This window comes from Solanum pennellii, chromosome 2 (genome assembly GCF_001406875.1).
Source record: "Solanum pennellii chromosome 2, SPENNV200".
NCBI classification, from domain to species: Eukaryota; Viridiplantae; Streptophyta; class Magnoliopsida; order Solanales; family Solanaceae; genus Solanum; species Solanum pennellii.
In genome coordinates this window covers 39,678,372-39,692,234 of record NC_028638.1, presented here as the reverse complement: position 1 = coordinate 39,692,234, position 13,863 = coordinate 39,678,372, and the positions used below count along the sequence as shown (strand labels likewise).

Sequence of the window (13,863 nt, the reverse complement as noted above, 5' to 3'; positions counted from 1 at the left end):
AAGTAACATATAAAGTGGGATGGTGGGAGTATTTTTATATGGCTAATCAAACATTACTTTAGTCATGTTGATGTAAAGTTTTGTGTTTAGCTTGAGTTTGTCTAAATTTCAAATTAATATAAATGAGTTAAATGTAATATGAATTATAAATTTTATTTTTATATGAAATAAGTTATTAGTAGATATAAATGTGAGGTTATTTTTATAAAATATAAACTTGTAGAACAATTTTATATTTTAAAAGTCTCAAATCATTATTAGGAATTCTCAAATGATGCATGTCGAAATGCCTATTTAGTACTAAATAAATTAACACTGCATCCTAGTGAAATAATTATTTTGAGATAATTTTTCCCAATAGTTAAAAATGACAAAAATACCTATCAAAATCTTGGTATACCTCACTTTTTAGTTTTCACATTAACACATTTTGAAAGTACTTTTTATATATAAATAACTAATTCTTAAAAATTAACAAACACATATTATTTCTAATGTAGCAAATCAAATATTCATTAAAAAATTAATTGATTTCAATATAATTAATTACATCATTATCTGTTTTCGAACCAAATTAATTAATTAATTCCAAATTTCTAACATAATTAATCATATTATTACTTGTTTTCGAACCAAACTAAATCAGCCCTAGTGTATGGGATGTTTTTGACATTTGGGCTAAAATTGAGGTAAGCCAAAAATTATTTCACAAGTACACTATCCTTTACTTGTGCTCCAAAACCCTAGCCCTAAAACCCTCTGCCAAAGTGCGACACTTTGCTCGAGCGATATGTCGGGAAGAGGAGAAGATAGTGATTCCGATGCGCCGGAAGAACTAACTTCCGTACAGGTTTGTTGAACTCTGAAATCTCTTATCAAAATTACTGTCTTTTGCGATAGCAGATGTAGTCGAAGAAGTTGAGCTAATTGGTCTTCGTTGCAGGGAATTCAAAACAATGAGGAGATTAGAAAAGTTGAAAAAGAACACAAGGCTAGGTATGCTCTCTTCATAATTTGATTTGATTTTTGCATACAATTTGTTTTTATTGTTTTGTTTTGAGAGAAGTAATTGGAAGTTAAAAATTCAGCTCTTTTAAGGTTTCTGTAATGTTAGTTTAGCACTATGTTATTTATTAGTCATTAAATCCTTGAACTTTGTTTAGTATCCTTCTTTGTAGAGGGTGATGCCTTTTTTTTTTATAACCATGGGCCAGCTTTTTGCACACCTACACTTATTCTAAGAATACCTGTCACCTCCCACCAGCAAGCAGCATGTACTGGATCACTTTGTCCACCAGGGCTAGGATAGATAGGAAGAATCACTAGTGTATTTTCTCTCCGCTGAGAATTGAACCTGAGGCCTCATGGTCCCCAACCACTTCATTGACCACTAGACCACACCCAAGGGATTCTGGGAGTTCACTTTTTTCTGCCAATTTTGAAATTCAACATGGCATTTCATTTTTTCATACCAAGGTTAATGTGTTCATTGAATTCTGGCATAATTGCTTAATTTATCTGGTGATCAGAATTGAATTAGTTTAATTGTTAACGAAGCTATTTACTTTATAGCTCTTAAGGTTTGAATTGTAGAAAGTTGCATTTCTGTACAAAAGCTTTTTTATTTTAAAGTAAAGCTCTACCGAGATTTGAACTCCTATTCAAAAGCATCGTGATGGGAGATAAAGGAGAAAGATAAGAGTTTTTCGTAAATTGAGAAGTAAACAAGTACTATATCACTGTGTTGTCTTAGGCTTGATATTCAGGTATACGTGTTTTAGTCTAGAAATATATTATCCTTACAAACTGGTTTGCGCAGTTGGTTTGGAGGATTAAGGATACATGTAAGAGCCTAATCAGTATTAGGTTCAAGGAAATATGAAAGTTCTTCTATTTTCCATGCAGATCCTCTTAGTTTTTCTCAGAGCCTAATCTTGATGGTAACTTAGATTTGTTCATGGTCCTTTGATCCTGTTATTTATAACATTAAAGATGATCCATTATTGAAGTCCCAAAAACTAATGTAAGCTACCTGTAAACTTTTATTCATTTGGGGATATTCGTGGAAAATTCGTCATGTTTGATTTGGTGGTTTTTGCGCGGGGATTTTAACCTTTAATTGCAAAACATGAGCAACTTATGGTTGTTGCATCATAAGTCATGAAATGACTGCTCTGTTGTAGAGTTGTTCGGGAAAGGAAGGAACGTCGTAGACAATGGGCTCAAAAATTAACTCCACGACCTAAACAAAATGATGAAAGCATTGAAGACACAAAAGAACCTGAAGATGCCCAAGAGTCAAAGGACAATAGAGGGATGCTGCCTGATGAGATTGTAAAAATTCTTGCAGCTCGTGAGAAGTAAGTTAGTTGTTGCATTTCTTGGTTTATTGGTAGTTCCGGTCTTCTCATACTCTTCTCAGCTCTTGAAAAACGGTACTCAATTGTGTGCAGGAAAGTTTTCTCGTCAGACTCGGAGGAAGAACATGAGAAGCAGCCTACATCTAAAAACAAAAGATCCAAGAGCCCTGGGTGAGCATCATGCTCTGTTCTTGTTTAATTAATATAATATTGATAACTCGCTTGTATTTTTACTCACTTTATGTTTGCCACAGGTCTGGACCAGTTATTTTGAAGGATCTACCACCTCCTCCGTGCTTAGAGAGCTCACTGGCATTCTTGAAGAAACGTAAGATGCAGGTGTCAAGATCATCAGCTGTTCTGAACAATTCCAGTCAAGCATTACGCCTTCTATCTACATCTGGCTTGCTACGTACCAAATGATAGGTGATGATTTTGAAGATTTAAGCCCGAGTGATGGCAATGCTGTATTGCTTGCTGTAATGAGAAATATGCTGGTAGAGGTGTTAAATGGCGAGCTGGTTTTGGACACTGATGGGTAAACCAAAAAAACAAAACAAAACATTGTAACAACTTTTTGATGGTATATTGCAATTTTATTGATACTTGTGGGTAGGAACTGCTGAACTGTTTATACTGCAACAGTCTCATCTCAGTCAAGTGTTGAATCATTAAGTGGTTGCACAAGATTATGAATTGCTTCTAATGATCATGATATTCTTCTAAATCTGTTATACAAGTCTGTTGAGGTTTGAGAAATGACAACCCAGTTTTTTAAACCTGCGATATTCTCGGTTGTAGTGTGGTGCTAGGTAAAAATGACTTCCAAAATCTAAGTAGCTAAGTTGGTTGCCTCTACGGATTTGAACAACCATTTTGTGAGTGAGGGTTCAATTTCTCACCTTGTAATCTCATTCCTCATTTTCTCTTCCCCTCTTTAATATTTGTTCCAAGTTCGAATTCCCATATATTGGAGTATCCAGAGAGCTAAGAAAAGAGTTCCAAGTTATATTTCTACTAGATTTTGATGACTGCTAATTCAATGTAATATCAAAGTTGAATAGAGGTGTTGAATTCCAATCTCATGCTAGACAATGTAAAGTTCTACACCATGAAAAAAGAATCTGACTAGCTCATATAGAGCCTGTATATTCATAAATAAAATGTTTATCAAGCTTTTAGATGAGACGATTACAAAATCTCTCAGACAAAATGGATGAATGAGGAAACAATAGTCAGTTGGATAACAGTTTTAACCTCAATCGGTTAATCTACAAGACAGATAAAGCTACTCAAAATTTGTACAACACTTGCTGCTCTCTTTGTGGAGCCAGTACTCACGGATATGTATAAGGCATCTCTTTTTGATGCCAAAATTTTTTGATTATATACAAATACAAGGACATAATGACAAAATCTCCTAGTCTTGGTTTCTTCGACCCTTTATTCACTTTCCTCTTTGCGAATCAACCATAACTGGAAGAAAGTAGATATATGCTCAGTCAGCTATGAAACTATAGCGAACTTGCTCCTGCGTGCTCAACAGAATATTCTTACATGCCCACCCTAAAGACAACATTTGCTCATACAAGAAACTCAAGTTTTGTTCTGTTAACCTCTTGCCATCTTCAACCAGGTTAAACCATTGCTTGAGAACTGCACCAGAACTACCACAAGCTTCTATACCCTTGCGGACATAACTTGCCTGTCAATCACCAGAATAGCTTATTATAAAGAATACTGACCATTATAAAGAGCTCAGCAAGAAACAAGCATTACTAGATAAGTTATTCGAAGTAAAACTATTGGTTTACCAGTATCCCTTAGTTCATTTGCAAAGGAAAATCATTAGTTCCAAATTACTACTTGATAAAGCCATTACTATGAGAAGAGATGGATGCAACATCTTACATGCAATATGCCCCTGATCACATCTGTAGTTTCTGCCCCATCCCGCAGAGAAAGTAGGACACCATACTGTAATAGCAAAGCAAGAAGAACTACTTAAGAAACACATTTAGAAGAGTAACAGCTTGCCTGTCCCTGATTAAAACTCTCTTCTACTTTTTGGCTATACATACCTCCTGGTTCCTTTTCAGTTCACTAGTCAAACTCTCTGGGCTCAAGAAATAAAAGTCTTCACTATTCAAAGATTGCATTGTCATCACAGATAGCTTTGCTGTGCAACGTCTAGGATTTAAGCAACCAATTCTGATTGACCATGGCTCTCTGCCTGATTAAAGCTGATTAAGAATGTTCCTCTACTAATAATGTAGCGATAAACCAAGCAATAAGGCCTTGTTACGGCAAAATGTAAGTTAAAAATTACCTCTGCTCCAAGATAAGCCAATACCCTCCTGTTTACTCACCTCTTCAGGTGATGGGACAAATCCTTGTTGAATCCATGTGCTTATAATGATGTTAAGCCTATCCTGAAATTAATATAAAATGAGTGATATCCGAATCAACACGTAAAGATGATTAACGTTCACTCAATAAAGACTGTTAAATAGATCATGTCATAACTCGTATCACATATTTCTTCTCCTTGAAGAAAATATAACCTAAGTTTAGTAGCCAAAAAAAGGAAGTATAATTCAACTTGAATACTAATGCTTTCAGCACAGAGAACGAGGGCCAACCTTAGTTAATGTCTGCAGATGCACATGCTTTAGTCCTTGATAAATACCAAAAAGGTCAAGCACTGAGAAGACAGGGTACATCACAAATGGTAGACCTGCTTGCAATCTTTTATATCATTCAGAAGTCAGAAATCTACATTACAGGGATAACCAGAAGCAGCACAAAAATGTGTCAACCAATTCTTGCTTTTAGGATCTTATTCCATCTTATTGTATAAGGAAATGGTGGAAGATATAAATCACATTTTCACTTCTCATATTACAGTGTGAAAAGGAAATAGTAAGACCCATGTTGTATAGATATAAACTGTTCCACTTCAAGCACAAAAAGATGGACCAAATGGATAGGTTCAGAGAGGCAAATGCAAAGAATCTCTATATAATTTCAAAACGTAAATAAAGCTGACAGTGATACTTCAGAAATTCAAGTTGGAAAACAAACAAACCTTGGATTATTAGCAGACAGTATGTTCAGGGTTGCAGCAAGTGTAAGACCAAGATTATCAAAGCAGACTGTTTGAATCTGAAACACAAACCAACAGTCAGATTGGAAGAGTGAAACTAATTAGAATCGAGCACGACATGATGAAATATTGTAGAGAACCTGTCCTTTTGCAGAAACCTCGCCTAGGTTATCAGCAATTGCAAAGCTTCTATGAACAGCAGTCTGTTAACATGTCAACAATAAATTCTCAAACAGAAATTCTATCTCAAATTTATCAATGACTGATAAATCCAGAAGACACCTGTACTTATTCATATTACTAAAAATTTCACATGCGGTTTGGCTATTTAAACGAACTACAATTACTGAAAATAGCCATTTTCCAAATGAACTGACAAAAACATGCAGTTACTCCCTGATAGTTTCATATTTCAATTGCATGTTAGAGGAGAAATTCAAGGTATAATTGCATCAATTCTCTTCCAGCTGTTACAGATATGCTAAAAAAGCTTAAATCCTGAAGACATTGTTTCTCTCAGATCTCTAGGACATGTGAAAGTGAATTGGTCATTAGCGGAAGCAATTAGAAGGCTAGAGTACTCAACTTCAACTAATTTCACTTTCAGAAAGCAATTCAACCAAGTGACAAAATTAAGTGTGTCAGCTTATTATGCCATAGTTAACCTGGGACCTCATAGTAGAAATTCAAAGCCTCGTAAGTGCATATATTTATTAGCCTACTATTTTGAATTTGCCAAAGGCACTTCAGATCTTAACAACCCTCTCTACATAACAAAATTGTGAAGAAATCAATTTATATGCCAAATTGCAGTGGAATTCTTAGAAACTATAAAGGGAGATAAAACAATGGTAAACAGCTAAATGGCAAGATAAGGGAAAAAGTATCATTTGCAGCCAAAATAAGTAGCTCACATCTAACAAGTATCATAACAAAGAGCTAAAGCTGGAGAACTTGAGATCAGATCCCAAAAGTGTTACACATGCATATAAATATAACATCATATGTTTTGTAGCTGAGACTTACACTGGTTGCTAGGTAACATGCAAGGCTTATTTGCTTGGCAATGTTGGCAATTGATGCAAGCATCAAAAAGTATTGTGGGAATACAGGAGTCAACAATTCAACTCCAATGCTTAAACTGAAGAGAACTGATGTACAGAACCTTACTCTCTGCAGACAACCCCATAAAACAAAGTAAGAAACAAACAGATGAAACTTTTACATAGTCTCTTGAGGTCATCTTGCTTTTAAAATGGCAATCTTTCTGGCATACAAGTCAACATTCTTAGAGAAGATATATAAGCATCATTTTCCAAAAGATGAAACTGAATTTTTATCATAAAAAATCAGTAAAATAAGCTTTATAAGATGAGTTGCACAAACTATCCCCTGTTGTTTTATGTTAGAAAGGTATACCTTAAGATTGGTATCAAAAGAAGATGCTAGGCTAGCAGTGTAGATGCACCTGCACAACCGTCCAAGACCATCCTTCAGGACCCAATTTAGTCCAGCAGCCAATGGAAGTGAACGGGAGTTCCCAATTCCAATTGCCCGCAACATAGCCTGTGTCGTCATTCACAAAACACAACCGATTACGCAAGCCCAAATTGTCAATGAAGGCATTTGAGTGATCTGCACCTTAGATGCTTACTCACATTGTACAGGCACACAAATATCAAGCAAACTACTGGTACCTTAATGTCTTCACAAAGATCATAATGAGTAATTCCACAGGTGAACTACAAAATGGTTAATTCCCCATATAAAAATCATAATGACTAACTACACCAGTGACTCTAAACAAACATCATGAGCTCCGACGGAAGAATCCAAACTCAACAATGAAGTCTAAAATCTGAACTGTGCACCATATATTAATAAACAAGTTTTCAAGTTCAATAGCTGAGATATGAATATGCAAAATCAAAATCTTAATTTACTACCATTCACCAACAATTTTAGAAGCTTGAGAGTCGAAATATGAAGATTCAACATCAAAATACCAACTCTAATACCTAGCATACAAGTAATTTACAAGTTTGGTAGCTGAAACAAAGATTGAAACTTTCACCGTATACAACAATTTACAAGTTCAAAACCCAGAATATGAATATTGAATACCAAATATTAACTAGTTAAATAGCTGAGATATGAAATTCAACATCAAAATCTAAACTTTGTTGTATAACACCAAAAAAATAAGTGTACCTGGGTCGCCAGAACTTGGAGAGCAGAACTGGAAACACGATGAACAAACTTCCACTTCACGTATTCAAGGTAATTACGACTAACTTCCCTCGGAAGAAAGAAATTTCTTATTGCCGAAACACAAATTCTGACCAACTTATGAACTGTATCTTCAAAATTAGAGTCGAAATCGGATATCGAAAAAGCGTTCCCGTCAACAGATACCAACTTCAAGTCTTTCCCATCCCAAATATACCTAGAATGATTATCTGATTTGCGAACCGAAACTGGAAGATAAAAAGGCAGAGTAGTTTCTTCTTGTTGCTTGTTAAACTTTTCTTCTCCAAAATTTAATGAGGTCTTCAGAGAAGTAGATACACCTGGGGAAATAATAGAGGTTTTGAGCTTGTGTTTGAGGATTTTGGGTGTGGGGATTTGGGGTTTGTCTGGGTTCCATGAGAAACAACAACGGGTGTGGGTTGATGGGTACAAATTGGATTGCATGAAAATTTGCTTTTAGAGATTTCTGATTCTCTTGACTTGTTCTGTGGAAGATGAAGACAAAGACAAAGTTGAAGACGAAATACGGCTACCGCAACGGCAACGGCGGCGGCGGCAATTTACTTTTCCGCCGGGAAATAACAGGGTTCACTAATCACTACTACTACATAGATATTCCTATTCCCGATAAAAGAGACTTTCTTAAAACTAGAGGGGAAATATTTTTGTCCAAAACCTAAACTTCACCGTTAGATAAAAGTTTATGACTTTTGAAGATAAAATTTTCAAAATATTCTCATGACAAATATTCGTTTTAATGAGCTTAAGTTTATATTTTTATGTTATCAATATCTCACAAATTATATTTTATGCTTATAAATTATTTATATACAGTTGGATATAATAAAAATTGTAAACCAACCAATTTAAAAGACATATCATACCTTTAAATGAAAAAAGAGAAACAATTGAACCAAAATTAAAAAGAAATACTTTAGTATCTTAACAATTTATATAGCGTAGGAAATTATTGTGCTTGCGGCTTGACCTTATTATACCGATAAAGTTATCAAATACGGGTTGGACATTCCATACATATTTTCGGATTAGGATAATCGTATAAAATAACAAATTAACAATATAAAATAAATATAATCGCTGTTGTTATTTATGTTCCACGACAAACTGTTTGTTAGTTTCTCTCTCCCTCGTATTCTCGCTCGCCACTCTCCCTCTCTCGCTCGCTTTCTGTTGCTCGCCTCTCTCGCTCTATGCAATAGAGTTGTATAAATTGTGTTTCTAATTGTATAAAGCGAGAGAAAATTATATATATACATGCAAATACATATATCTCCGTTTTATACACTTATAATTATACAATACAAATATTTCCCTATCCAAGTCTCTTTTGCCTTTTTGTCTTTCTCGTTTTATACAAATTTAAATTGTATATAATTTCTCTTTCTCATTTTATACCAATTCAAATTGTATATAGTATCTCTCTTTCTCGTTTTATACAATTCACTTCAATTGTATATGTATAGCAATACATATATATGTTTTCTATGGAGCGTAATTATGCAAACTTTGCTATAACATACAAATATAAATTTTATGTTTGTTACATGTGAAAGTTGCCCATTGGAATTCGATGGGTCAGCGCCGATTCATTTACTAACTTGCTCTCTAATAAATTGATGTTTTATCACAAAATATATAAATTTATTTTTAACTCTATTTTGATGAAGGAATTATTATGCCACTAAACTAAGAAAGAGGAATTAAATCTAACCCCACTGTTTCAAGTTTAATCCTTATTTGGTCTTTCATTTATTTCATTCTTATTGTTTCAAGTTTGTTATCTACCTATAATAATACATGCACAAGTTAAGTGCGAGTCTACTTATTATCCAGATAGTAGTAATGCATTTATTAAAACAATGAAAAATGGAAAAAAAAAAATTACCTCCCTATAGCATACAAACTTTTAGTTCATTTTGTTAACACATTTTAAAGAAAATTATCTGTTGAAACTGAAGCAGGGATAAAGAAAGGTGTTGTTCATCTACATCTATCCCAATTCCCAATGAGCCAGCTATCGAATCGTTACAATTGATGTTCTGGGGAAAAGATAGAGCTAAAAAGTAGAAAGAGTTAGCTGAAGCAACAAAGATGAGATGTTTTTCCAAATTATTCAAAGACACAAAATAGCACCTATTTTTAGGTTATTCTCCAGCATAAACTCCTTCCAACTGGAACATAGTGTTTGCTGTTCCAACTTCCAAGGATGCATTTTACAGCTCACCAAGGGTTCATAAGTTGAAGTTTCTTACAACAGACAAATTGAAGAATATGATTGTAACCATCATTTTTACTTGTGCATGCTATAAGAGACACCTTCCCTTCACTATTTCTTATGAAGTTATTTGAAACAGTGGCATAAACATACCTTTTTTTCACGATAGTCATGTTGTCTGGGTCATGCACTCACCTTTGACTAATTCCACACGATACCTGCCACATTCCACTAGCAACAGATACCAAGTAATTTTGTCCACCAAGGCTAGAAGCCTAGAACAAGGTGGTCAACCCACTTCATTGAACACCAGGTCACACCATTGGGTGTAGTGACGTAAACGTAGTTCTTGGTTAAAGCAATCCTGTTGATAGTTTTATCCAAGATGATCATACTACAAAGTTCGACCTTGAGCTAATTTAGGTGCCTGCTCGATATGTCTGCATACAGAAGCTCCCCAAAAGAATGGTAGAAACGTATATGAACAAAAGAAATCAAGACAATTCATTTGAGTATCACCTCGCATGAAGGACCAGTTGGTTAGATGTTTCCATGTTGTGCACTGGTGCTGTGGATGAGAACATCCATTTATAGAAACCTCAGGTTACAAAGGAAGTAGTCCAAAATCTCAAATCAGGACACTTTCTACAGACACAAATTTACTGCATATGAAACTGCCTAAGCATTAATGGACAAAGTTACCTGATACTACTTCTGTTGATGCAAGATATTAGATACTCTGTGGAGTTAGTCGGGGTGTGAGCAAGCTGGCCACGACATCATCTGTTGCTATTTTCTTCATTAGCTTCAAAAAGTTTGATCTTTGGGCTATGAGATCTCAGCTTATTGAGCCTGTTGCAGATGACGAAAAGTCATGTCTGCTACACATGCACCAGTTGAGGAATATCACTGGCACTCCGATAAATTTATGTTCCTACTTCTCTCCTTTTTCTCCTCATGAGTGAATATGTTTCACAAACAAGTAACTCTATGTACAACTAGGTATCTCCATGTTATATCCAAAATGTGTTTTCTGGTCTTCATTAATGCAATTCAGAATCAAATCGACCATTCATATGTTTATGTATAATCCAAGATATTGAAAATCATCGAGGTCAACCATCAGAAAGGTTCTTTTATTTCAAATGGCATCATGCCGGGGGTTGGGCTTTGACCCTTACTTCGAACATTAATATCCCAAGAGTACATAAAGTAAGGGAGACACATTGATTTACCACCTCGTACATATGTCACAGTTGAACACACTCAACTCTACACAAGAAGTTCATGACAAAGAACCTCCATACAAGAAGCTAATATTACAAAATAAAATGTTCTAAGGTTTTACATACTTTGGCGAAATTTCTCTAATTTAATGGGAGGAGGACTTCTCTTTGCAGAGGCAGATAGAACGGATCTATCTGTTGAAGAACCGCTCTTCAGACGTAAAAGCTGTTGTTCTTTGATAGGATGTATCTATATATTGAGAACATAGAACCGAAGCCTCAGCATTGATAGATTCACTTTGTACCATCAGAAATCCCTGGAAATATGGTGACATCTATCAAGGAAAGTTTAGCGTCATTAATTACTTCAAAGACACAAACATCACCATATTTTAACTTATTGTCCAGAACGAACGCCTTCCAACCACAAGTAACTTTAGCATCTTTCCTTAGCATAACACATTTGACAGACCAAGATCCTTTCCCTGGAACACGCAACACCAAATTGCCACTGTTCCGCATTAAATACATCCTAGCAAATTTCAACGGAATGTACTGCCAAAAGAGGTAAATCATAAATTGAGTTTAAGGATGTGCATATGAATTAAAAGGGGTCGGGTATCAGGCATTCTACAAAGTTTGATAGCTTACCAGAGCGTGTGGTTTCGAGACATACGATGGATGCATAAAAGATACAATGAATGGATTCTTAGATTTAAAAGCTTTTGCTCTTTGATAGTTATCAGCTGTCCCTTCATCCCTCTCTTCCTTTCTCTTACTGGTAACGATGTTGGATTGTTGCTCCTCGCAATCTTCACTAATTACTTGAAGTACATATCCAAAAACAATGTATTACTATTAAATTATAATGTAACGAGACGACTGATTTCATTCTGTTCATAGCTAATAAACCAGATAAGAAGTTTTCTTACCTAGTGAAACTACATTCAGTTGAGACTCTTCTTCATCAATTACAATAGTTTGATGTTCAACTGGAATATCATTCTCTTCTTTCCCTTCTTGTCTTATTCGTTTTCTCTCCTGCACTAAGGGGTCATGGCTCAGATATTCAGAAGGATACTCAACCACATCCGATATATCTATAGAATCATCCGATTCAATCTCTGCTGGTGGATATTCAATTTCTGCTGCACTAAAATCAAATATAGTGACATTAAAATGAGAACGAGCATTGTATCCGAACATAAAAAAGTTCCCGCGTCTTATTGAGTAATATTCGCTGAAATCCTTCCAGCCTTCAGCTAGCCAAATGTGGCCTTCAGAATGTTCCAGTTCAACCTCCCATACTTCTCCATTGGGAACCTCAAGATACACCGGGTTTAATATGTTCTTGCAATATCTGCTGGCAAATCCTTTTGGAATCCTCTGTGTTCAAAAAATATGAATTCAGTTCCACACATAATTCGCAATAGACACCTTCACTCACAGTATTGTTATTCAACCTATGTTAACTTGTCCTACATTGATTGAGACAATGAGCTATAGGTCTTAGCTCTATTGAATAAGGGCAAAGATTCATTTCTTACTTCCGAGCATCCAAATTTTATTGGCATAATACACTATGTCCTTCAACTTGACCTAATCTGACATTTATATCATTTTTCGAGCATCCAAATTTTATTGGCATGATACATGTCCTTCAACTTGACCTAATCTGACATTTATATCATTCAACTTTGAATATACACAAGTAGACAAACACAAGTAGACACACTCGATCTACGTGACAATGTCTATCCTACACAACATCCTATGTATATTATATCACGTAAGAAGCCTATATTATTTGTTCGACTTTATACAAGTTTAAGTATACTTAACATTCAAAGTTGGAGGACATAAATGTCAGCTTATTACCAAGTTAAAGGGTGTTATGCGAATTTTATTGAGAAATTTTCATTGAACTAGATTACAAATCCTTCGATTCAAATGCACAATTAACGAGGAGGGAAAGTAGATTTACAGTAAGATTAAATTGGGAATCCAGGAGAAATTAAAGATGGAAAATGGGGAAGAAAGTACTTACGAGACGGCATAATTCATGCGGGCTAAAAATGATCTTGCAGAATTTGGGTTGAGAAGAGTTAGAAATGGAAGAGACTTTACCAATTTGCCTGCGGAACTTGTTTGCCATGACTACGGATGGGCAGCAGTAGCTTAGTAAGCATATAAGTACACTCTCTTTGGGCTTTTCTAATTTTTCTATGAGGGTCCGCCCTATATGAACTTTTCCACCTATTGTGAGACCAAAAAAGTAAATTACAAAAAAAATAAAATCTTATACAACTGTTCCATATTATGAAAAAATAGGCATTAAAATTGGTAAATGTGTATTATAGGAGAGAGAGTGTAATGTATCTAAAAAATTACACTAAAATAAAAAAAAGGGAATTATGTAATATTTAAAAAATGTAGGGAAAATTAGAGAATATAAAAATTATAGTTGTGTATTTAAGTTATTTTTCCATAAAATAATACAGGAAAAAAGAATAAATATATCATGAATTATCATAAATGGTACATAGATATCTCCGTCATATTTTTGGGACATTGATGTCCAACTGTTCAAAAACTAGATTATATATGTCCTTCACTCTAAGAGGTTACTAAATTGGAACACGTGACACAATCTTATTCGATATTTAATAAATGTTAATTCAGTAG

The 13,863-nt window shown here is 34.7% G+C and overlaps 3 protein-coding genes across 3 annotated transcripts; 1 reads left to right on the top strand and 2 right to left on the bottom strand.

Moving 5' to 3' along the window:
- Window positions 1-690: 690 nt before the first annotated feature.
- LOC107011412 lies at window positions 691-3,087 on the top strand. The gene is made up of 5 exons (XM_015210909.2): window positions 691-850; window positions 944-996; window positions 2,184-2,360; window positions 2,454-2,531; window positions 2,615-3,087. Exons 1-5 carry the CDS (start codon window positions 791-793, stop codon window positions 2,781-2,783), a joined length of 537 nt encoding a protein of 178 aa, XP_015066395.1. The 5' UTR covers window positions 691-790; the 3' UTR covers window positions 2,784-3,087.
- A 424-nt stretch (window positions 3,088-3,511) lies between these two features.
- Window positions 3,512-8,439, bottom strand: LOC107011831 (protein root UVB sensitive 4). The gene is made up of 10 exons (XM_015211487.2): window positions 7,678-8,439; window positions 6,886-7,032; window positions 6,493-6,639; window positions 5,607-5,669; window positions 5,449-5,525; window positions 5,003-5,108; window positions 4,690-4,792; window positions 4,442-4,593; window positions 4,272-4,337; window positions 3,512-4,065 (listed from the first exon to the last, which is right to left on the bottom strand). Exons 1-10 carry the CDS (start codon window positions 8,158-8,160, stop codon window positions 3,859-3,861), a joined length of 1,551 nt encoding a protein of 516 aa, XP_015066973.1. The 5' UTR covers window positions 8,161-8,439; the 3' UTR covers window positions 3,512-3,858.
- Window positions 8,440-11,058: 2,619 nt separating this feature from the next.
- LOC107009232 (B3 domain-containing transcription factor VRN1-like) lies at window positions 11,059-13,398 on the bottom strand. Its single transcript, XM_015208534.2, has 4 exons — window positions 13,226-13,398; window positions 12,111-12,564; window positions 11,830-12,002; window positions 11,059-11,733 (listed from the first exon to the last, which is right to left on the bottom strand). The coding sequence occupies exons 1-4, from the start codon at window positions 13,331-13,333 to the stop codon at window positions 11,473-11,475; spliced, it is 996 nt and encodes a 331-aa protein (XP_015064020.1). The 5' UTR covers window positions 13,334-13,398; the 3' UTR covers window positions 11,059-11,472.
- Window positions 13,399-13,863: the final 465 nt, after the last annotated feature.